The sequence below is a fragment of the Nanorana parkeri genome, unplaced genomic scaffold, assembly GCF_000935625.1.
Source record: "Nanorana parkeri isolate BGI_ZX_2015 unplaced genomic scaffold, ASM93562v1 scaffold373, whole genome shotgun sequence".
NCBI lineage: Eukaryota > Metazoa > Chordata > Amphibia > Anura > Dicroglossidae > Nanorana > Nanorana parkeri.
Window position 1 is genome coordinate 1,258,686 of NW_017306641.1, and position 23,254 is coordinate 1,281,939.

Here is a 23,254-nt window from a genome sequence, read left to right on the forward strand (position 1 = left end):
TATATATATATGTGTTTCATAAAACACATAAACACATATGCACCTATTTGTTTATGTATTCATTTCAAGAGAAACTGTCATGATAGAATTCATGACTTGTCACTGCCAACTTTTTTAAAGGCGAGGTTCCAGAGTTGTCATCATAATCTATGGTCAACCATTGCATTATTGACCTTAACTGAGTACATAGAATTCCTGAGCTACATACTTCTTCTGTATATTTTTTTTTCTACCCTGACAGGTTCTCTTTTGACAATTTTAGCATTTCTTTAATATTTATGTAGCTAGAAGGTTACACACACCAAGTTGAACCTGCCAGGTAAAAGAAGCCTTTGGTTTACATAAAACAGAATGCAGTGCCTATAGATCAATACTTAGACAGTACCTGGTTACTGACAAAACTAGAAAAAGTTGAATATTGTCTTATATTGGATTTGTTTTTGTTTTTACATGGCTTGCCATGCAATTGTTCAACAAAGACATTCATATTAGATCACATAGGGGTCTATTCACAAAGCTGCCGAAGGATCTGGCCGTAGCTTCGGCCGATCCTTCGGCTAGCTTCGGCACCAGGACCCCTTCGGTTCAGGAGAACCGAGGGGGTGCTGTACGGGCTATTCACAAAAGCCCGTACAGCCCGCGAAAGCAGCCGAACCATTAGCCGAACCCAACCGAACCCAACGACCAAGACATCAGCCGAGCAAATAGAATGGCAAAAGAAACCGGTCTATCAAATTCAACCTTTTGCAATTCTAGAAGTGTTGATTTAGAGGATAACAGAACAAATATGTATATCTGCTTGATCTGAAATTAAAACATGATTTTAGTAAATCTATAGCTGTGGAGTACCCCCTTGTGGTCAAGGTGTAAAATAAAATAAAAGAAATTGCTTTGCTTTAATATTATTTTTTTTGTGTCCTGTAGAGTGAATCTTAACCTTTCAGAAGAACTGTACGCATTGCAAATACTGTAATAAACCCTTTTAAGAGATTTATAGCTTTTAAGCTGAATAATAGGAGGGAGGTTCTATGTATATTACACCCACCTGATCTGTTTTAGCATTGAAAAAACAAAAGTAGCATCCTCTGCATCCTATTAGCCTGAAAGAATCCTTGAAAATATCATACCTAAAATGAAATGGGGTGTCTGTAATTTGACTTCTGAGGGTCTTCTTTCTGTAAACAATGTAGAGGATGTCCTCAGTTCCCGTGCTTGCCAGGAAGTAGCATTTTTCTTTTTTGGCTGTTTTTTAAAAAAAAAACAGATTTAAGCGGCAGATTTAAGGGAAAAGGTTTCAATTAAATATGAACAGAAAATTAATTGTGTATCAATACAGTATAGAGTATTCAATGAAAGTGGAACTTTCTTTTACATTTATAAAATATAGAGCATGGTCCATAACTGGTATACATAGTAATTCACACTCATTTTACAGGCAGGGATCTATTGGGTGGATCTAATTGATTATTTCTGCGCTGGATGGGGAATACTTATTGCTGCTATTCTTGAAATTGTTGGAATTTGCTGGATTTATGGTAAGACGTTCCATCTGAAATAAATACTGTAATATATATATGTAGAATATATTATATGTACTAATCAGTTTTTAGGACCAATATACACTTTTTTTCCTTTCTTCATGGCATACGTTTTGCATTCCACATTCCATATGTCTATGTTGGCATGATTTCTCCTATTCTGCCATGGTTGCTTTGAATTAAAGGAGAACTATGGGGTCAGTGCTTTTCCCCATAATTCTCCTAAGGGTAACGGGAGGACACAAACTGGCGTCCTCCCGTCACCCAAAGCTCAGTATATATATATATATACTCAGACGCCACAGCCGGGACGGATCCCGACAATACTGTCTGGATCCACCCAGCTGCATGTCGATGTGTGACAGTTGCACGTCGGCTCGAACTATGAGGCTGACTGATTTTCACTTGCCTCATAGTTCTCCTTTAAGTATGGTACACCCGGTACAAATGTCATACAATGCAAACAGCAGGGGATTCGTCCATCAATGTTTGTAAGTGTCAATGAAGGAATCTTTTCTGGTTTTTTTACTTCGGCCCACGAGTTGAATGAAAAAAATAAATATATATATACCAGACACTATTTTTATGTGCCCTGTTGATTTAACACGCAAAAAAAAATGTTTTTGTAATGGTCTATATGCCCTCTATATAATCTCTGCTATACCATGTATATTGTGGGGAAAATGACAGAATCCTATTACAGTGTTTATAAGTACTTGTTCTCTTGTGCCTTGTAAAGGGGGAAATCGCTTCATCGAAGACATTGAAATGATGATTGGGAAAAAGGGTTGGCCATTCTGGTTATGGTGGAGAATCTGCTGGTTTTTTGTAACTCCCCTTCTGCTAATGGTAAGTGTGATCATCTATCTCATCTGTGCTGTGCCCTAGTCTAGATCCACCCAGCTGCATGTCGATGTGTGACAGTTGCACGTCGGCTCGAACTATGAGGCTGACTGATTTTCACTTGCCTCATAGTTCTCCTTTAAGTATGGTACACCCGGTACAAATGTCATACAATGCAAACAGCAGGGGATTCGTCCATCAATGTTTGTAAGTGTCAATGAAGGAATCTTTTCTGGTTTTTTTACTTCGGCCCACGAGTTGAATGAAAAAAATAAATATATATATACCAGACACTATTTTTATGTGCCCTGTTGATTTAACACGCAAAAAAAAATGTTTTTGTAATGGTCTATATGCCCTCTATATAATCTCTGCTATACCATGTATATTGTGGGGAAAATGACAGAATCCTATTACAGTGTTTATAAGTACTTGTTCTCTTGTGCCTTGTAAAGGGGGAAATCGCTTCATCGAAGACATTGAAATGATGATTGGGAAAAAGGGTTGGCCATTCTGGTTATGGTGGAGAATCTGCTGGTTTTTTGTAACTCCCCTTCTGCTAATGGTAAGTGTGATCATCTATCTCATCTGTGCTGTGCCCTTGCAATGTTTACTTCTCCTCCAGTTCAAAGTCCTTTTTGGCATCAGACAGGCCTGCACACTCAGCCCTAATGGACTTGTATAGGGCCATCCTGGACGCTGTAGTTGCTTTCTGGGTGGCCCCATTCAAGTCTATGAAGGCTCAGTCCTCAGTTACAGACAGCACCAAGAGAAGAAACATTGCCAGCAGATAAGAAACATTGCGAGAATGTAGCACTGGTACAGAAGGTGGGATTGGAGGTACTGGTGCAGGTTAGGTGGGTTGGGGTACGGGGTGGTAGGCAGGGTTAGAGGAATTTACTAATAAAGTACAGTTTGATCCATAAATAACTGCTTTCCTTTTTTTTTTTTTATAACTTTAAATTTTAGGTTTTTTTTTTACTTTTCATATGTGTCATTTATATATTTATACATAATGATTATAATACTCCTATTTTTTTTAACTTTTCATATGGGCCATTTATATATTTATACATAATGATTATAATACTCCTGAAATACCTTTGCTCCTAAAACGATCAATTTGTCTGCATAAATAAGGTCCTTTATGCACTGTATTTTATTTCCTCTTATCGATACATATACAAAAGGACTTCTGCACATGGTTGGATGTTTGAAGTGAACATATACAGTCAGCAAGAATGAAAGAACTACAGGCAACATTTTTATTAACCCTTGCAGTGGGGCTGCATGGGTTAACTGATTGTTTGTGTCTAGGCACTAAAATAAAAAAGTTATATTCACCTAAACCTCAGAGCTGACCAGCGGTCACAGCGTTCCCTCCAGCCTCTCTCCTCCCTATGCAGCAGCAATGGCATACACATTATGCTTAGACTCCTTAGACTGCTGCAGCAGAGGGGGAGCGCAGCTGGAAGGACTGGTCAAAGAGCAAGCCGGCTCTGGGGTTTGAGTGAGCATAACTTTTTTATGTTAGTCCCTAGACACAAATGAGCAGTTGCCCTACTGCAAGGATTAGTGAAAATGTTGCCTGGATCTCTGCTTTAACTGCGCTCCATTTTGTAATAGTTGCATTAACATATCCCAATGATACTTAGGATACTAAGAATACTCTTGTTTCTTGTTTGCTTCACAGTCTATTTTAGTCTGGTCCTTGGTTACTTTTGATTCTCCAAAGCATGGTGATGTTGAATATCCAGTCTGGGGAGTTGTCTTGGGCTGGTGTATGATCGTTTTCTGCATCATTTGGATACCAATATTAGCAATTGTAAAGATATGTAAGGGTCGTGGATCTCTTCGGGAGGTAAGTAGGTTTTTGTTAGATCTATTAAGCCTTTATACCCAAGTCATGTTTATTCACCCTAAAAATTTAGATGAGCTTTCAGAAACAAAGAATTCCTTCTTTGTTTCTTTCTTACATTCTTTCCTTCCTACCTTCCTTCCTTCCTTCCTCTTCTACTTTCCCTTTCTCTCCTTTCCTTCAATCTTAAAATTATGACTCTATTGTCCATTAGCGTTTTTGGAAGATCTGCTCCCCAACAGAAGACTGGGGTCCTGCTCTGGAGCAGCATCGCACTGGAAGATACAAAGACACAACTAGAATCCAGAAAAGTGACAATTTGGAAATTCCTACAATCGAAGGAGGATTGTCTGGATATGACAACAAAGCTTTTTCCTAAACTTACTAAAAAGAAAAACCAAGAATGGAAACTAAATGCTGCAAGTAGCTTTGGCTACTATGTGATTTTATTTTCAACAAAGACTATTTTAATATGTCCACAGGACCTGGAATGTTTATATTCATCTAATTCTAGTTTTGTTTTTAAAAGTTTTATTTATACATTTTTAGAAACATAATGGGGTCTATTCATGAAGCCGCCGAAGGATCTAGCCGTAGCTTCGGCCGATCCTTCGGCTAGCTTCGGACCCAGGACCCCTTCAGTTCAGTAGAACCGAAGGGCAGCTGTACGGGCTATTCACAATAGCCCGTACAGCTCCCGCACTTAGCCATGCGGCTCAGTCGAGCCGAAGGCATATGCCTCGGCTCGGCTGAGCCGTGCTGAAAGCCGAAGCTGACAGCCTGCTTCTGACAGCTGGGCAGAGCCAGCCGTAATCTTACGGCTGGCTCCGGCCACTTTCAGAGAGATCAGCGAGAACTGCAGCAGAGGGCGAGTTCAGCATGTTCGGCCGACCCAAAGCCACGTGAAGCCACCCGATGTACTTTTCATTTCGGCTGATATACAGCTGAAATCAGCCGTACCAGCCTGAAGTGAATAGCCGAACAGCGTTCGGCTCACTTCACTTCAGGTCGGTCTTTCACTCGGCTGCCTACAGCAGCTTAGTGAATAGACCCCAATGATTTTATTATACCTTATAATTACATAATTACACATGCAGAGGCAATAGAATCTTGTATGTACATGTTCAAAGAAGCCTGCAGCCTTCCATTTGTCTATTGGCACAATATATATGACAGTTTAGGCCTCAGTATATGTACTGTATATTCAGTGAGGCAGAGCAATGATGAGGTGCAAAGTACAATAAACCAAAGTGGGCGATTGCAGTTTATTCTACTAACATTAGTAAATGTCATTGGGTTGTTGCACTGTGCACATCATCATTTTTCTTTGCAATGCTATTGAATAAACCTGGCAAATTGCTGTTAAATGCCAAATGCATTGAATAAGGATTTTGTTTTAAAGTCAATTGTTATTTTATTGTATCAAACTGAAAACTTGTTCTGTGATGCCAATATCTGATCATCTGCCACCGATCAACAATGTTAGCATCATTTTTATTCATACAGGCAGGAAAGGTCAGACAAGCTTTGGCGCTACCCAAAAGCGTTGAAGCTTTGCCTGGCAGAAGGGCCCCTGGGATCTAGCCATCACTGCTGTGTTCCTTGTGGCGCCTGCCATCATTTATGATGATAGTCTCTGTTTTCTCCACTAAAGCTAAGAAAATGATGAATTATCATAGGACAGTACCAATGTACATATATTGTAAGGGCCAAAATTTCTGCTGGTGCTCATTCACCTGCACATTTGTGAAATACTGTACTTTCACACACATACATAGATTCAGATCTTAATTTCATAGTAATTTAAATGATACTTTATTTTTTGTAATAATTATGTAAAGTATTTGATGCAGTGACATCATCGCTGTTCTCCAAAAATTGTACAAATATTGCTGAAAAACAGCAACTTTCTTAAATCCAGTGGATAGGTACTGTAGTTTTATATTGGCTTGGACAGAACCAAGCAACATGGTGCCTTTTTTAGATAACATAATGCAAAAGAATAAATAGTATGTTTACATTTCCTTTTTCCACTTTTAATGAACACTTTATAATTTTCCGTTTGTAATATTTAGAATTATTTACCAAACTAAAATTTAAAGGGGCGTCCACAAAAAAGAGAAAGCTGGATGAGGAGAGGTTCAAATTCCATTATGTTTAAGTGCTAGTGAGTTTTCTAAAATGCTAGTGCTAGTGAGCTTCCTAAAATGTAAGGATTAGCCTTCATTCACGCTGTGTGCGATTAGATGCTTTTAATATGTATTTTAAAAGCTTTTGTAAATGCATATATATATGCATCTAATGATTTCCAATCGGTATATTCACATCTTGCATTTCAAAGCTTTTATCTGTAGTCAGTTTATCTGCGCTTTAAAGTTAACAAATAGAAGGCAGGTGGATCTAGGAACTGATGTGAACTTCTTTCCACACAAACACATGTAAAAATACCAAAGCACATGCAAACACGTGCAAACGCGTTTTGATCCTAGAATTTGGTACCAGATGCAGCTAAATGCATATGCATGTAAACACATGCGAACATGCATCATTTAAAGCATCTAGAAGCATAGACACAGCATCTAGCCTGACAGATTTTCCTCTGCATAGAGCGGACAGAAACACAAGTGGCAAGTGTAAATGAAACCTAAGCATATGAAGAGGTGTATAGTTTGGCCTTGTACTTGCTGCAGCTTTCTACACCGATCTCTTTTTTAAGGACTTCTCTTCAAAATATTTTTTTAACACATGTACATGTGATTTTTTTTTAAATTAAATTCTATAAATATAAAAAAGTAATCATGTTGTTTTACTTGGTTGTATCTATGTTATGTATGTAAGATATGTATCTCAGATATGCTGGCCTATTTACCATTGTTTTGCATATTGCAATAAATATGTTTGAAATTCTGTAACTCATAGTGACCGGTCAGATTTATGCCAACTCCAGCCTAACCTATTATTTGTTTTGTATAAAATGAGTAAGAAAAGGACATTATGACAGTTTTTAATTATTGCTTTTGACTTTATTGGGGAGATCTGCCTTCACTTTCTGTTCTTATGACACCTGTGGGGAATAGGAGTCACCAGGACAGGAATACACAGGAAGAAATTAAAGTCTGGCAGAGGTTCTAACCTTCCCCACTCTACTAACAAAAATGAATTGTTCCGCTACTGGAGAAATTCCTGATCATTTCTAGGGATGAGTGTAATTGAGAGCTTTCATTAAAATATTTTTTTGTGATTTTTAAGCTTGTAGTGGGCTTTAACCAGTTGACATGCGCAGTGTTAAACCCCCTTCCCATCCAGGCCATTTTTCAGTATTCAGCGCTGCGGTACTTTGACTGACATTTATTCCGTCATGCAGCGCTGTACTGAAATTAATTTTATACCCTTTTTTGGGGACAGATAGAGCTTTCTTTTGGTGGTATTTATTCACCACTGGGGTTTTTATTTTTTTACTATATTAAGGAAAAATCACCGAAATTAAAAAAAAAAACAGTTTCCCCTATATTAAATGATAAAACATTTAAAGAAAGAAAATGCCGTCTGTCGACGGCAACCCGCCAATGCAGCAGTGCCGTCCATCCGTTTTTCTACTACGGGCGGACGGCAAGAGGTTAAATAGCTCCTGAGGGTTATGTAAGATATTTTAAACTATGTTGGATCTGTTCTTGTGCCAAACATGGCCCTTTTTTACTTTTATTCTTAACTTTTTTTCAGGGAAAGAAAACACAAATAATGATAAAAAGTAAAATAAATTTAAAGCAGCCTTACACAAATAATAATAAAAAAAAACAACATTATATTAAATATTCACTAAACGGGCCTGAATACATTGTCCTCCAAAATCACATTTCAAGTAAAGAAAAAAAACAGCACCTTAGCACTTCTCACCTTTTACCTTAGCAATTCAATGAGCAAAATTCTGTTTGTGACATTTTCATTTCATTTTTCATTACAGTATCAGTTTTGCTAAAATCACTTTGCTCGTCCCTAATCATATCCTATGCTGGTGACACCGTGGAAATCAGGAAATTAGAGAAATTACTTTAGTAGGCAGCAATTGTAACCTCCCAAATGTTCCATGGTGCCTGTGCCTGAAGCGCCAATCCCCCCTCTGTTAGAATTCAAAAGCACAATATTCCTGAAATCTAGCTTTATTCTTTTTACGTATCTAATGATAGCATTCAGATCAACTATTCTGCTCGGTACCTCCGTGGTACCAAGCAGAATAGCAAAACAGTTTAAAAAGTAGAAAAGAAAAAGAATGTTTAAAAAGGTAAATAAATGACAAATCTTAATAAACATTAAAAAAAAATCATTAAAAAAAATTAATTAATTTAAAAAAAAGAAAGAAACAATTGGGCAGAGCTAGCAATGACAGCTAGCTCCACCCAACTGTTTCCTATTGGCCGGGACCTGCTAGAGTCTTCTAGCAGGTCCCGACCATTACGGGAACCCCGGCTTGCGCATGCGCAGAAGCAGCAGGTCTCTGACAGTCCCGAGGTAACCTGGGGACACTGATCTGTCATTGCAACTGGACAGAGCCAGCCGAGCAGAGATCATGGCTGGCTCCGCCCAGCTGTCAGTTGCAAGGCTTTCGGCCCGCTTCGGGTTTCACTTTGGCTCAGTCGAGCCGCTCGGCCAGCTTTGGGAGCTGTACGGGCTATAGTGCATAGCCCGTACAGCAGCCGTTCGGTTCGACTGAACCGAAGGGCTCCGGCGGCCGAAGCTAGCCAAAGGATCAGCCAGAGCTTTGGCTGATCCTTCGGCTAGCTTTGTGAATAACCCTCTTCATAAAATTCCCCAGTGAGGAAACAAATAGAAAACTGGCTATGTGTGCATTTTACAAAATAAATAATATGTTTTTGTGTAATTCCTTGTGTGTAAGTGAAGATATAGAATGTAGCATTCACTAAGATCAAATCCACATATCTAAGTGACTTTAATAGAAAAATATAAAAAAGTATATCCATTAGAAATTTGCTCTGGAGCGTTAAAGTCAACCATTTGTAAAGCAGCATGAAAACAGTCCAATACAATCAACAATAGTAGAATTTTTTAAATAAACTAAGGGGTCTATTCACAAAGCTGCTGAAGGATATGGCCATAGCTTCGGCCGATCCTTCGGCTAGCTTCGGCCCCAGGACCCTTCGGTTCAAGGCCAGGAGCCGTATTAGACCAGGACCGTATTATAACCAGGAACGCCATCTGTCATTATACACTGAGAACACGGAGAGGCCATTGTGATATCATAGCGGCCCGGCCGGGTTGTCAGTGTGTAATGACAACGTCCCTAGTTACCCGGTAACCAGGGACGCTGATTTCTCCGTAAGATAACGGCTGGCTCTGCCCAGCTGTCAGAAGCAGGCTGTCGGCCGGCTGCTCGGCCAGCTTCGGCTTTCACCTCGGCTCGGTCGAGCCAAGGCATATGCCTTCAGCTCGACTGAGCCACTCGGACAACTTCGGGAACTGTACGGGCTACAGTGAATAGCCCGTACAGCAGCCCTTCGGTTCTACCGAACCGAAGGGGTCCTGGGGCCGAAGCCAGCCAAAGGATCAGCCGAAGCTACGGCTAGATCCTTCGGCAGCTTAGTGAATAGACCCCTAAATATTCTCTACCGCTTCGGTAAATCAGCTTCAGTATTTTACATTATGGGTAGATAATGTTTGCAAACTGAATACGGTTAAGCTGTGGTCACTTTATCATCCAATAACATGTAAGCATGTCTCTGTTTTTTCATTCCTTTAAATGTGATTGGATATCATATTTAAATAAGCATAACCTTACCTTATTCACTAAGTCAAGTTAATTTTTATTTTGCAAATTGAATGTTTTCTACTCCTTCAGTAAATCAACCCCTATGAATTTACATATGATAATGTGACAATAATAAATTCCCAAATGTAACGGATAGAATGAGAGCGCCAGACTAAGAAAGGTTTAGTGTCCAAAATCTTTTCATCACTCAACTGATGACAGCAAAAACAACAGAAGCCCATGCATTTTGAGGGCCACAATTTCCCCTTCATCAGGGCTGAATGGAAATAGCAAAGTTTTGGATGGACTCAAATAATGGCTTCTCAGCTGACTGCATTCAGAGGTGAGAAGACCAACTGGTCAATAAAGATGCTAGCAAGGACAGCCTAAATGTAAAGAAAGCCTGGGCAGTCTTTTGAAGATTTAAATACAAGTTTTGGGCAAAGAAGCAAAACTTATTTTTAAATCTGCATTGGCTGTCTACATTAAAGAGTTATTTGATAGTCAGAGCCTTTGTTTTAAGCGCTGTCCTGTTTTTCATTGACTGAGTTCCAATAAGTGACAGCCACGGGAGGTGCTAGTTACTAATCACACACCTACCAGGATAAAGGAAACATTACCTGAGAGGCATAGTAAAATAATAAAGGATTTCACAGTGTACCTGAGCAGTGTGGTCCTGTACAACTGAAGAGGAACTCCTATGTCTACAGAACAAGGGAGATCTATTTGAAAGAATTGAACTTGAAGCCAACATTATGGGTTTGAAAGAAGTTTTAAAGTTCAAGAAAGATTCATCCAGTGTAAAAAAGGTGAGTGCTAACAAAAACAATTATGTAGCTAAAATGTTTGCACATACCCTGGATTCTGTCAATTGTTAACTTGTTAAAAGGAATTTAAGTATGTTTAAGTAATGACGATCTAACTAAAAGCAAAATATGCTGCAAAATCTTTGTATAATAAAGCAAAAAAACTGCTGAAAAAAATGCAGCAACGCAGAGCTATCTAGAAAAAAAGCAATTCTTATTGTTCTTGCTGTTTGGGAGAGGTGAATTCAGATTGTTATCATAGGTCATTTCACACTGTCACCTTTTTGCTTTATAAAATAGGTCATTTCACACTGTCAACTTTTTGCTTTATAAAATAATAAAATTGTTGTTCAAATAATTGTAGTTATGCTAAACAGTGGCATTATTTCAAGATGTGTGCATAATGGTAATATAATCAGCAATCTTAAAAGAAATATTGGTCAGTTTAATTTCAAGGTGTTGGACTGCACTGGCTCTTTAGAGTTAATTTCTTTTTTTAAGTTGTATACCCCATAGTGTATGTTAGAGCTTCTTAGCTTCTAGAGCGTCTTAAATCAGTATTGTTCATTGACAAGCTGTCATATTCTGCAATGTCTTCTCAGTTCGCAAATATTTTTTAGTGCCATTATTTAAAGTAAACCTGTCATGCAGTTAGACATGTAACAGCAGCACGTTGCAATAAAAGCAGGGGGCAGTAGATGATGGATCATGCCTTTTTTTACCCTGAATCTTTTGCTGACCATCCTGAGAGTCCTGAAAACACATAAACTCAGTAAGATGATGTTGCTCCAAGTCAGCGCTTGGGGATATTGTGCTACCCATATCCCTTAGCAATACACACCCCTTTTTTACCTTCAGCAAGCCACGAATATAGCACTGGTGTTATTAGAAAGCGCCAGCTTAGAAATAAAGAACACTTTTGCGTTCAGAGCACCCAGGTTTGGGGTCCCCTGGGGTACCAGGGTGAAAATATACAGGAGAAAAAGAAGGAATTTTTCACATCTTTTAGTCCATGCCTTTACTGTGTCATGCTGCCTTAACAGATATAACTTTACAAAAGTTTTCCTTTTAACCTGAAGTTGTTTTAATAACTCTCATTTTAATAATTCTCACACACTTAACATATTTTGCAGATGTTTGCAGAGAACTCCTAAGCCTGGACCTAGGACTAGGGATCTCATCTTTCCTCCAGAATCACCTTGAAACCTCCCAGTTCCAGGATCCCAAGCAAAATCCAGACAATCCCTTGCTTCCTGAAACGTCTCAGCCCATCTGGCTGAGAGTCCCAGGTGATCATCACATCCAATTCTACAGTGGGATTGCCACACAATACCACAATATATATATATATATACTTATATGCATTCTCTTGCATTAACATTTTCTGGAAATATTGAGTTATACTTAGAGACTTTGTGTAACTAAGATAGTAGCACTAATCAAATAGGTATTTAAAGAAGAATTCTGAAGATACCGGTAATCTTTGTTGCAAAATAAAAATAAAAAGCGTGTATAAAATGTAAAGTAGAATCTGTCCTCTAACCTTGAGCACCCAGGTAACACTCACTAAAGAGTATATAAAATATAACAATGAACTTCCTTTGATTGGTCCTTTTTAGTTTCTTAAATATACTATTGAAGGCATTTAAAGATAACAATGAACTTCTTTTGTTTTATTTCTTTTAGTCACTTAAAAATATTATCGAAAACATTTAAATAGAAACAACAGGATTTTTTCAAATTGACCCCTGCAGTGGGGCTACCCTTGTACTTCAAAGGTTAAGTGCTTGTTTTGGTCTAGGGACGAAAATAAAGAAGAAATACTCACTTGATTCTCGGTCCTGAGGCAGTGACTGCTCATCTCTCATCCCCTCAACATTGGCGGGTGTATGGGCAGCGTGCGACCGCTTCTACTGTAAGGTCATACGATTTTCCTCTTATGAGCATGCTTGAAAACCCTCTGAAAATCGTACGATTTTCGGCAGGTTGGTGGCGTGGTCGGAAGACGAATGCCGCATGGGCCGGTGTGCGCAAGCGCACACTGCCCGCTCAACACTGCAATCATCGGAAGCTCTCCTCTCAGCAGTGAGGGCTTGCGATGATCGCAAGTACGATCTGCCTGTCCAAGATGGGCAGATCATACAAAATTTGAATGACCTTACAACTATTGCACAATGAAAGTCGTGCTATGGTTGTAAGGTGTATGGGCACCTTAATGCAGTCTATTAGATGTGATGACTGTGACGGACCGCCTGGTACCCCGACTGGGTACCTCCGCCAAAGAGCGTATCCTGCCCGCCAAACCCCACTCTCAGCCAGCGGATTTGCAGTAACCAGCCCCTAACCCCCAATCACGAGGCAAAACTCTTGTTGAAGGTTCAACATAGAAAGAGCAACTCCTTTATTAAACAAAGGACATTCACTTTTGAGACACTGGGAGGGCTACAACCCCTCCCCCTCCTTCCCCCTCATGACAAACACAGATAACAGCTTACACAGGGAATCTGACATTTACATACACAGTCACAGTACAATGGGGTGAGCATCAGATAACAGGTGAGGGGGCGGAGCTATGCAACTTCTATACAACTGACTTAACTTAATTAAGTCTCCATTTTGAATAGACAAACCATGTGGCCAAGTCCTTGTCCTCCACCATTTTAAAACATATATTTCCCAGAGGGTAACAGTCACTGTCTGCATATAAAATGTACATTTAGCCCCAAAATCTCCTGTTCTCTTGCTGGGCCATAATCGGTGGGTAAGAGGCCAGTCTGCAGCCACCTCCAACTAGCACAGTGACGGTGCAGTCCGTCACAATGACCACCAGAGCCAAGGGGAGAAGAGGCTGTGGGGACCATTCAGGACCAAGAATCAGGTGAGTATTTTTTCTTAATTTCACCCCTTAGACAAAACAAGCACTTAACCCTTAAAAACTTTTATTTTATTTTATTTTCCCTTGCACATGATTGGGTATTCTCTGCAAGATAAATGTACTAAATAAGTAGAGCTTGCTCATTTTGCAAATGAAAAGAAAGGAAAAGAGGAAAAGCTGTGCTGACTTCAATGATCCAACAGTGTGTCAGTATTTTTTTAAATTTACTTTGCACATGATTGGGTATTCTTTGCAAGATGAATATTCCCTTAGTTTCACCTTATTCACTAAGCTTGGTGAAAATTCACTTTGTAAAGTTAACATGCTCTACTCCTTTGGTAAATCAACCCCAACATCTTTAAATAGGGGTCACCCTGCTTATTAGCTGCTATTAAACCGCCATCCACAGTTATCTTCCCACTTCCTGCATGTGCTATTAAACTGTTTCACTTCATGTTTTTTTCTTGCAACAATTCAAATGACCTGAATGTCTTTCAGTGCACAATCCATTTAGAAAAGTAATTGTTATTCTTTCTGTTCCAGTGTATAGTTTTGCATTTATATTTAACTCTGTATGATTTGAGAGCAACGTAATGTTATCACTTAAACATTCTTGACTAGCCTTGCTTTATATACTTTAATAACATATTCCTGGCAATTAATAGTTATTTGTTTTGAGTTTCCTGTTTTAACCACTAACCTGTAACGAACGACGTCTTGTGTTACTCTGTGTATTGTGTTATGATACTCAAGTTCATAAGTTCCCAACAAGTTCCCAATCCAGGCTCTATGAAATGAACAAGCTTTATAAAGTAAACAAAAAACTTGCTTTACCTTCTGTGAGCCAAATCCTCCTTATTTGTGTTATACATACCCGTTCGACTGGACTGCAGGTGCACTTATAATTAAGTGCTGCAGAACATATTTTCATTTTTAACGGTAGGCCATAATTATACTTTACCCTTTAAAGAAAAAGTATTGTGTACTTTCAGTGAGAAAACATTTTGATTTATTATTACATTTATTACTGTAAAGTAATTTTTGGATGACTCAATTTTGTATTGCTGTCTGTATCTCCACAACTCTATCTGTCCTGGTGACTAATGTCACCCAAACAGAAAGTAAGGGGAAACCAACATTTTAGCATTGATACTAGAACAAGAGGTGAAGGTAAGTCTTCCGATGGGGAAACCTGTTCTGGTTACTCTCACTTTGGAGCAATTTTTGTTTTTCTTCCGGTTGCATTTCTGGGACAGGAAAATAAATCTACCTAATGGTACACAAAAGGCAAACTTAAAACAAATCTGACGAGCTTTTAACCATTGCATATACCTGACTAATACCCGATAGGGGATAAATGGGTGTAGCACATCCCAAAAGATAATGTCATGTCCAAATACAAAATAAATAATAATGGGCATTTGAGGTACCAACACCAATAAGCATGTATATTTAAAAAAACAAAAACTTTTATAATTTGATCTTCTACTGTTATATACAATAACCAATCAAAGGTGGATGGTCTAGGGCGATTAACTATATGTGCATAATAACAGGTATCATTATGGGGTCTATTCACAAAGCTGCCGTAGGCAGCCGAGTGAATAACCGACCCCAAGTGAAGTGAGCCGAACGCTGTTCGGCTATTCACTTCAGGCTTGTACGGCTGATTTCAGCCAGACACCGACTAAAATCAGCCGTACATCGGCTTGCTGCGGCTGGCTTCGGGCCGGCATTCGGCTCGCTTTTCTGCTCGGTACCTCTGTGGTATCGAGCAGAATAGAAAAATAGTTAAAAAAGTAGAAAAAATAAAATAGAAAATGATTGGGCGGAGCTAGCAGTGACAGCCTGCTTCGCCCCAACTGTTTTCTATTGGCCGGGTGGTTCTTCTGCCGTCAGAATAAAAAAAAAAACTAGCTATTGCACCCCCCTCTGCTGCTGTCAATCACTAGAAGGGGACCTGATGGAGAACTTCAGGTCCCCTCTGCTGATTGACAGCAGCAGTGGGCTGAGCATGTTCGGCCGAACCGAAGCCAGCCGATGCAAGCTGATGCACGGTTGATTTCAGCCGATGTACGGCTGAAATCAGCCGTACAAGCCTGAAATGAATACCCGAACAACGTTCGGCTCTCTTAACTTCGGGTCGGTTATTCACTCGGCTGCCTTAGGCAGCTTTGTGAATAACCCTCTTAGTTCCAGAAGGCACTTGTGTAGCTTTAAAGTCTGAACAAATTGTTTGACTACTCCTGATTTGGTTACTGTGTGTTCTACACTTTGCACTTTATCTTCGCACTGATAGTGTGTCTGTTGTGTATCTATGGTCCTTAGCACCCTAATGTGTAGAATGTAGGTTTGAAAAATTGAAAAATGCTAAGTGTGAGAAGTTGGTCATACAATCACACGGTGTAAAACTGCTGTATTATGCTGAACTCTTTAATGTGACTTTGATTTAACATTTTTTTCTCTAGGACTCTCATGTGGATTCTAATGATGAAAACACGGAAAGGGGTAATTGGTCCAGAAAATCAGACTATTTACTCTCCATGATTGGATACGCTGTGGGTTTGGGGAATGTGTGGAGGTTTCCCTACCTTGCATACAAGAATGGAGGAGGTAAAACATGAACTTCATTGACCTTACAAAAAAGGAAATAAACTGTCATCAGTCAAATCAATGCATTGGTTTAATTTTCATACAGACAAATCATAAGCTTTATTTTAAACACATGGGAATATTAGATTGATTTTTGTCCAATAATGTCCTCAAAATGACCGCTTAAAGTGTGCTTCCAGAGATCATATCTTTGGAACTGGTTTCCAGCAAGATGGCTATCAGCGTGGACCTCCCACTTTTACCCTTTTAATCTTCTCATCGCCTCTTCAGGCACCTTTTGGAAGCAGAACTTAAGAAACGCTACATAAAAAAGCACATTTCCAATCCGTGATATGCAACTTAAATCAATCAAGATTTGCAAACTGTCATGGTGATCTTAGGTCCTTTTGCAGTTTTTAAACAACAGTCACAAATACAGGATTAAAAGGTGTTTTGGCCTTTCTACAATTTTAACGGTGATACCAGACTGCTGACCTTGTGTTGTTGATTTGCTTTTATATGTCCAGCCTCATAGTAATAAATGTTTCCAGCAACTATTATGATAGCCATAACCTATACACTTGATCGATTACCCCCTCATGAGCTTTCATTGCCTTTCTCAGGGAATTTAAGTCAGTCCTAACTGAAGTGTTCCACGTCTGAGAAATATGTAGCAGATTGTGTATTTATTCAATGGCCAGTTAATCAGTGACAAGACAAGACATGTTTATTTAATCTTTCACAATACACAATCACACATAATATATACAGCATTATGTTCATAATAAAGTCTGGGACTATTAGTGCAGACTAATAAATCCAAGAACAATTGCTGTAACTGGCTGTAAAGCCTTAGTATCGTCATTACTCCACTTTTAATATCCTGCCCAGGGTACACTTCTAGCAGTGCTCAGGTTTCACACACACCTTACATTCTTCTCTAGAACAAGGGATTTCATGAATCAATACTGGCAATAAGTATGGTACGTGTGATGTCCATAAATTCTGTGATTTCCCTTCCATGCAACAAACACTTGGTACCTTGATGTATGAGGAAGTAAATGAGAGAATGTGAAAATGGCATACACTTTCCTTAAAGCAAAGGTCTCTGAACTTTATCAGCACACAAACCACATTCAAGTATAATAAGTAATGTAGTAATAAACTAACATGTGTTTAAAGCATGTGTATTGGATGATCAAGAGACTGTTGTCGGCGTGTAATCCAATACTGTGGAAAGGAAGGTGCAAATCTAAAATAATCAACCATTATAACTGATTTTAAAGTAATAAAAGTGCAATAGCCCAAAGCAACCAATCAACGTTCAGGCTGGATTTATACCTGGCACTGATTTACTAAAGGAGAAGAGAATATTCACCTAGACCAGGGATGTCCAAACTCCGGCCCTCCAGCTGTGGTGAAACTACAAATCCCATGAAGCATCTCTCTCCGGAGTCATGCCTGTGGCTGTGAGAAACTTGCAAAGCCTCATGGGATTTGTAGTTCCACCACAGCTGGAGGGCCGCAGTTTGGACATCCCTGACCTAGACTATCCATTCATGAGGAAAGTGGAAATTAAGTTAAATTTAAGTATGTGTAAACTTAATCACAAACATCTAATATAAGATTTAACATGTTAATGTAATTTCAAAAGTCATATTCAAAGTTTTAAATCTGCAGCCTTCATTCAAACAATACCAGGTGATCCCGCAATGCAAATCATTGTTCAGGACCTTCCTGTTATAGGGTGATTACGTTATGTCCCTGTCCTCCAGCTGTGCTTCAGTGTTGACTTCCTGTCACATGGGTTTTCAATAAAGACTTCAAGTGGCCCTTGGCAGTTCAAGTGACATGTTATATAGGCATTGCCCACTTTTGTCACCATTAGAAAATCTGCCATGAGAAATTTCATGCTGCCATTGCTGGAATGCACTCACGTGGACAGGAAAGGGATGCAGGAAATCAGCAGCACTCATATGGGAAAACGTATTTTATATTTTTAAAATGCCATATTTATTTAGGGTTTGTGTCCAGTTTAACTTTAACATCAATCACTAAAAACAAAGGAGATGTTACATGAAAAGAAAGGAATAAAGGAAGAGTATTTGACAAACATATATGTACTGTAATGGGGGCAGGCTGAACTGGTATTGGCAGCAGTACACCAAGCACAAGACAGGGACAACTAGGAATAGTCCAACAGGTTGCCCCTTATGGCTTCCCTAAAAGAAACAGGCAGCTCTGGTACCTTCTGGTGTTCTGTCAGCAGTCAGCCTTTCCACCCAGCAGCTGGCTCTCTCAGCAGAAAGAGTAAGAGTAAGCCTCTAGAATAGGTTACCTCAGATATAAAAAAGGCTTGTGCAGCGATAGAACTAATAATGAGGACTGGCTAACAGGTAGGACATGGATTTAGGACTGGATGCTTTATCCCACCAAATGCTCTAAATAATCTCCGGGCTACAGGACCCAGACTGGTACCTATTATGATCTAAAAAAAACAAGTTTGTTTCCTCCATAGCAGACACAAACCCTGAAGCCCCTTACCATGTGTATGGTAAGAAATATGGGTGACACATATACACCTTCCACAATCCTGCTGACCAGTCCTTCATAGTTCTTACAGTGTAAGTCAGCATAGGGATAGGTGAATAGGTGAATTAATTTGTTTTGGGATTTAGATACATTAAAAAAATTTAAATATAATTAAATTATATTTTCAATTGTAATTGAGAGCAATATCTTTAAAATTAATGATATATTTCAAAACTCTTGAAAGTGATTGTAAGACCACATATGATTCTATTTTACAAAGGTCCAATCAGAAGTTGCATCTTTCACATTCTGAGTATAGTGAGGGGTGGGTAAAAAAAGAAAACCTGCTGCAGCTTTTAGTCATAATGTGCTAGTATGCATACTCACAGCATATTAGCACATTATGGCTGACTTACCTGTCAAAGGGATTCCCTCCAATGCTGATCCCTTCCCTCATTGGGGCTTTTCCCCCCTGATCTTTTTCTGGGTTCTAATTCTTTAGCTTGATTGGCCAGGCCCCAATGACATAACGTCCATGAATGTCCTCAGGAGTTACATCATCTGTGCATTCCAAGCCTGTGCACTGAGCTTCACAATGCACGGCTCAGTGTACAAGAAAAACAATGCTGAATGGTAGCAAAAAGCTTTTATGGCAGAAGAGACTTACACACGTACTCTTCTGTCACAGATATTCTGCCAGTTGGCAATTTTTTCTTTACCAGATTCTCCCTTTCATTCTATATCACTGTTCTGGAAGACAACAGAACAAAATAAAACCACAATGGTTTATATGGCCAATCAGAACTATTCTTACTTCAGACAATTACAGTATATACGACACCCAGTGTTCCACACAAACCATATACCGGTAGCATCTGTTCTCTATCTCCATTCACTGAAACATTAACAAGCAGAAGTAAATTTATACTTGAGGTTATATTGCATATATTGCAGGTGTGTCTATTTTTCCATTCTGCTGAATCAATCATGGCCTTAATAGCCAACTCATAGCCAGCTGTATTACAAGAGTACCATGCAAGTGTCAATTTTTGTTAAGTAATAATGCATAATTTTATTGCAATTTGCAGGAGCATTCCTTATACCCTACACAATTATGCTTGCATTTGCCGGACTTCCTCTTTTCTTCTTGGAATGTTCCATTGGACAATTTTCCAGTCGGGGACCTATATCCGTGTGGAAGTTTGTACCACTACTGCAAGGTACACAAACACTTGTATGATTTTTCCTTATTTTTTTGTATGACCTTAGTTTGATTTTGTTTCAATAAATCATTGCATTTAGATAGGAATCTGTTTTCATAACAGTAAAACAGTTGTTACATTTAAGTTGGTATTTACTATGCATCATTTATGGCATATTTATAAAGGCAAAAAGCAAAGTTTAGTAATGTGTTTAAGCCATTCATAATACCTATTTCACTTATCTGATTTTAATAGTATAATATTTGGACAGTTGCTATGGTTACTGCACTTTACCCATCAGTATTACTGAATAGTTAGAACATCTGTTATGGTTTTAATGCTGTCTATCTCCGCTGGGGAGCTTCATGCTCTCTGCTTGCCTCAGTGACTATTGTCACCAGAACTGAAAGTGAAGGAAAATGCAAAGTTGTAATCTGTCATCAACAATGGAAGTGCGGAGAAATCTTCCATTGAGGACACTAATTCTGGTGACAACTATCTAAGAGGGGATTTTACTCTACTTGGAGAAATTTTCTTTTACTTTCTGTTGTGTCTACAGGTCAGGAAGTGAAAGAAAATCTCTCCAATAGGACACAAATGGCAAAAAAAAGGATTCTAATCAATTCCTACTGTATTCAATACTGTTATTAGATCAATTTTAAATAAGTTGGTTACTTTTATTCTTTTAAGACATATTGGAGTTCATTTACTGGTGTAGAAACTGTTCACTTAGCAAACTGAATATTTTCCGAGCTTGGTTCACTTTCATCAACCAAAAATGCTGGTTTTTGTTTCATTTCCTTCACATGACGGGGTATTCAAAGTAAGCACAGCCAGAGGTTCTATCATTCCATTTGTGAAAGTGAGCATACACTATTAAAAATTTAAATCTTTAAATTAGAATTAAATATTGAATGGGTCAAAACACAAATACAATTGAACTTCTAATGGGTGTTGCTTTTTTTATGCCGTTGGAATTTTCCCTAATACTGTTTTTGTCGGTGACATTTTAAAGACAATAGATGATATTGAAAGCTGGTGTTTGCTGTGTAAGCTGTGTGCTTCTTACTTGAGTTTTGTTTTCCATGAAGGAATCAGGAAGTTGGCAACGAGATTGTGTCACTGTCCCTAGGTTCTTAGGTTTAATAGAGTAATTGTTACCGTAGTAATCCAGTATACAATACCTTTTCACAGCCCAGAAAATGCTAATTTTTTAACCCTCTAATGATTTAATTCTTTCATGACCAGAGGTAAAAAAAAGCCTAGATGTCCAAAATAAATTAAGCATTATGTATTAGTTAACTTGCCAAGAACATTTTGAATGATTTGCCTACCAAATAATTTCTATATTGTTTTTTAAAAGCATATTTATTTTTCACATTGTTTTTAAAAAAAACTTGCTCATGCTCTTTATTTAAAGCTAACACACAGACAAAAAATATGAAAATAATGATTTTTTTAGGGTTATTTTACAAATAACAGTTAGTGCTAGATTAGACTTCTAACTGAATAACTAACTACTGAATGAGTCATGGTCTGTGACTCTGAAAGTATTAAAGCTTGAGAATTAGTATTTTCAGTAGGAGGTCAACAATGACATACCCCACATTTTTCTCAGGGAAGGTATTAAAGTGTATGCAAATCCTAATAATGAACTTTTCAATGTGCTCCATTTTGGTCTATTAAATATATTATTAAATATACCATTAAAAGTGTTTTGTTATATATTTGTGGTGTATAGCTGCAGGGCAGGGAATGCCCCTCTCCACAACTGATTGTGCTTGAAGGAGGGGAAGTTCGAAGCCACAGTTTTGAGTGAGCTTGAGTGAACTCCGGCGAAATGGGTTCACACTCAGCCCAGGCTCATTACTAGTGAGGAGCAAGCTGACATAAAAAGTAATACTGATAAACTAGGAATGTAAAGCAAATATGTTGCGCTAGGTCTATGTGAACCAACTGCACACTAAAGTGTTAATAAACAAATCTGTGTGTAAAAATTACAACAATCCGTGTGAAAAAATTGATTCAAGTGGATTATTTACATAAAAACTAGGAAGTAGCAAAGAAATCTTACTTACTACTACTAGCATAGACTTGTGTTTCACAAAAATGACTGGCCAAAATTACAAATCTTTCAGCAGGTTAAACAGTAAAAATATTTCAACCATGTATTTTGCAGTTTCCCTGGTTTTACTTTGACCGATGCTATTGCTCTGGGTAATGAATAGTGACTTTTGATAGAATGTTGCAGACATGCAAATTGTGCTTTATTGGTCAATTTTCTATAAATACATATTTTCTTTTGTTCTAGGTGTTGGTGTCACTATGGTCCTCACCACAACATTAGTTTCTATTTACTACAATGTTATCATTGCATATAGCTTGTATTATATGTTTGCCTCCTTTCAAAGTGTGTTGCCTTGGTCGGATTGCTTCAGTTGGGCAGATGCAAAATGCAGTAAGACCACCCAAGGTATGCATTAGAAATACTTCATATACTGTACACAGAAAATATTGCATTTACGATCTTGAACTTGTGGTTAATAATAAGGTGTGGCCTGTACCCTTTAAAACTGTTTCCTTTCTTAATTTTCATTATCCTGATGTCTCTGGAAGGTAGAGAAAATATTGCATTTAGAATTTGGGTCCTGAAAACATTGTAAAGGCTAGGATACACAGACTTTTGTTTTTGACTTCTGACTCACATTTCTAAAGTAGCTACCGTGTTTCCCCGAAAATAAGACACTGTCTTATATATTTTTTGGCTCAAAAAAACACACTAGGTCTTATTTTCAGGGTAGGTCTTATTTTTTTTTTAATGTACAACAATCCAAAGTTAATGCAAATCCAAATTAAATAATCCAAAATGGCAAAGTTAAGAATAGGGTGATCAGGGAAATCAGGGGTGCCGTACCTTTCAAAGAGCAATTTGGTAACCAATCGCGCTTTCACTTGTATTCCTCACAGGCGGAGTGAGTTTGGTATCACTCCGCCTGTGACAGGAGGAAGCATCGGCTTATGCGGCTCTGCTCCCTCCGGTGCCGCCTTGCTTCCTCTAGCGCTGGCTTCGTTGGCACCGCTGATTCTCTCCTCCGGCTCTTCAAGTTCCCCCTTATGCAACCACCGGCCCTGGGAAAGGTCACAACTAGGTCTTATTTTCGGGGTAGGTCTTATATTTTAGCAAATGCCCAAAAATAGTACCAGGTCTTATTATCGGGGTAGGTCTTATTTTCGGGGAAACAGGGTA

At 38.6% G+C, this 23,254-nt stretch overlaps 2 protein-coding genes across 3 annotated transcripts in view; both read left to right on the plus strand.

Moving 5' to 3' along the window:
* LOC108789070 (sodium- and chloride-dependent neutral and basic amino acid transporter B(0+)-like) overlaps positions 1 to 4,696 on the plus strand; it is a 29,156-nt gene extending 24,460 nt beyond the window's left edge. For both annotated transcript variants that reach the window (XM_018558997.1, XM_018558996.1), the window contains 4 exons: positions 1,436 to 1,535; positions 2,278 to 2,387; positions 4,075 to 4,242; positions 4,454 to 4,696. In XM_018558997.1, coding sequence (XP_018414499.1) covers positions 1,436 to 1,535; positions 2,278 to 2,387; positions 4,075 to 4,242; positions 4,454 to 4,618 — 543 coding nt within the window. In that variant the 3' untranslated portion in view covers positions 4,619 to 4,696. The remainder of the gene's footprint in view (positions 1 to 1,435; positions 1,536 to 2,277; positions 2,388 to 4,074; positions 4,243 to 4,453) is intronic.
* A 6,054-nt stretch (positions 4,697 to 10,750) lies between these two features.
* Positions 10,751 to 23,254, plus strand: part of SLC6A14 (solute carrier family 6 member 14) — a 37,347-nt gene continuing 24,843 nt past the window's right edge. Inside the window, exons 1-4 of the mRNA XM_018558990.1 lie at positions 10,751 to 10,809; positions 16,150 to 16,294; positions 19,894 to 20,025; positions 22,319 to 22,480. Of these exons, the coding sequence (XP_018414492.1) occupies positions 10,756 to 10,809; positions 16,150 to 16,294; positions 19,894 to 20,025; positions 22,319 to 22,480 (493 nt within the window). The 5' untranslated portion in view covers positions 10,751 to 10,755. The remainder of the gene's footprint in view (positions 10,810 to 16,149; positions 16,295 to 19,893; positions 20,026 to 22,318; positions 22,481 to 23,254) is intronic.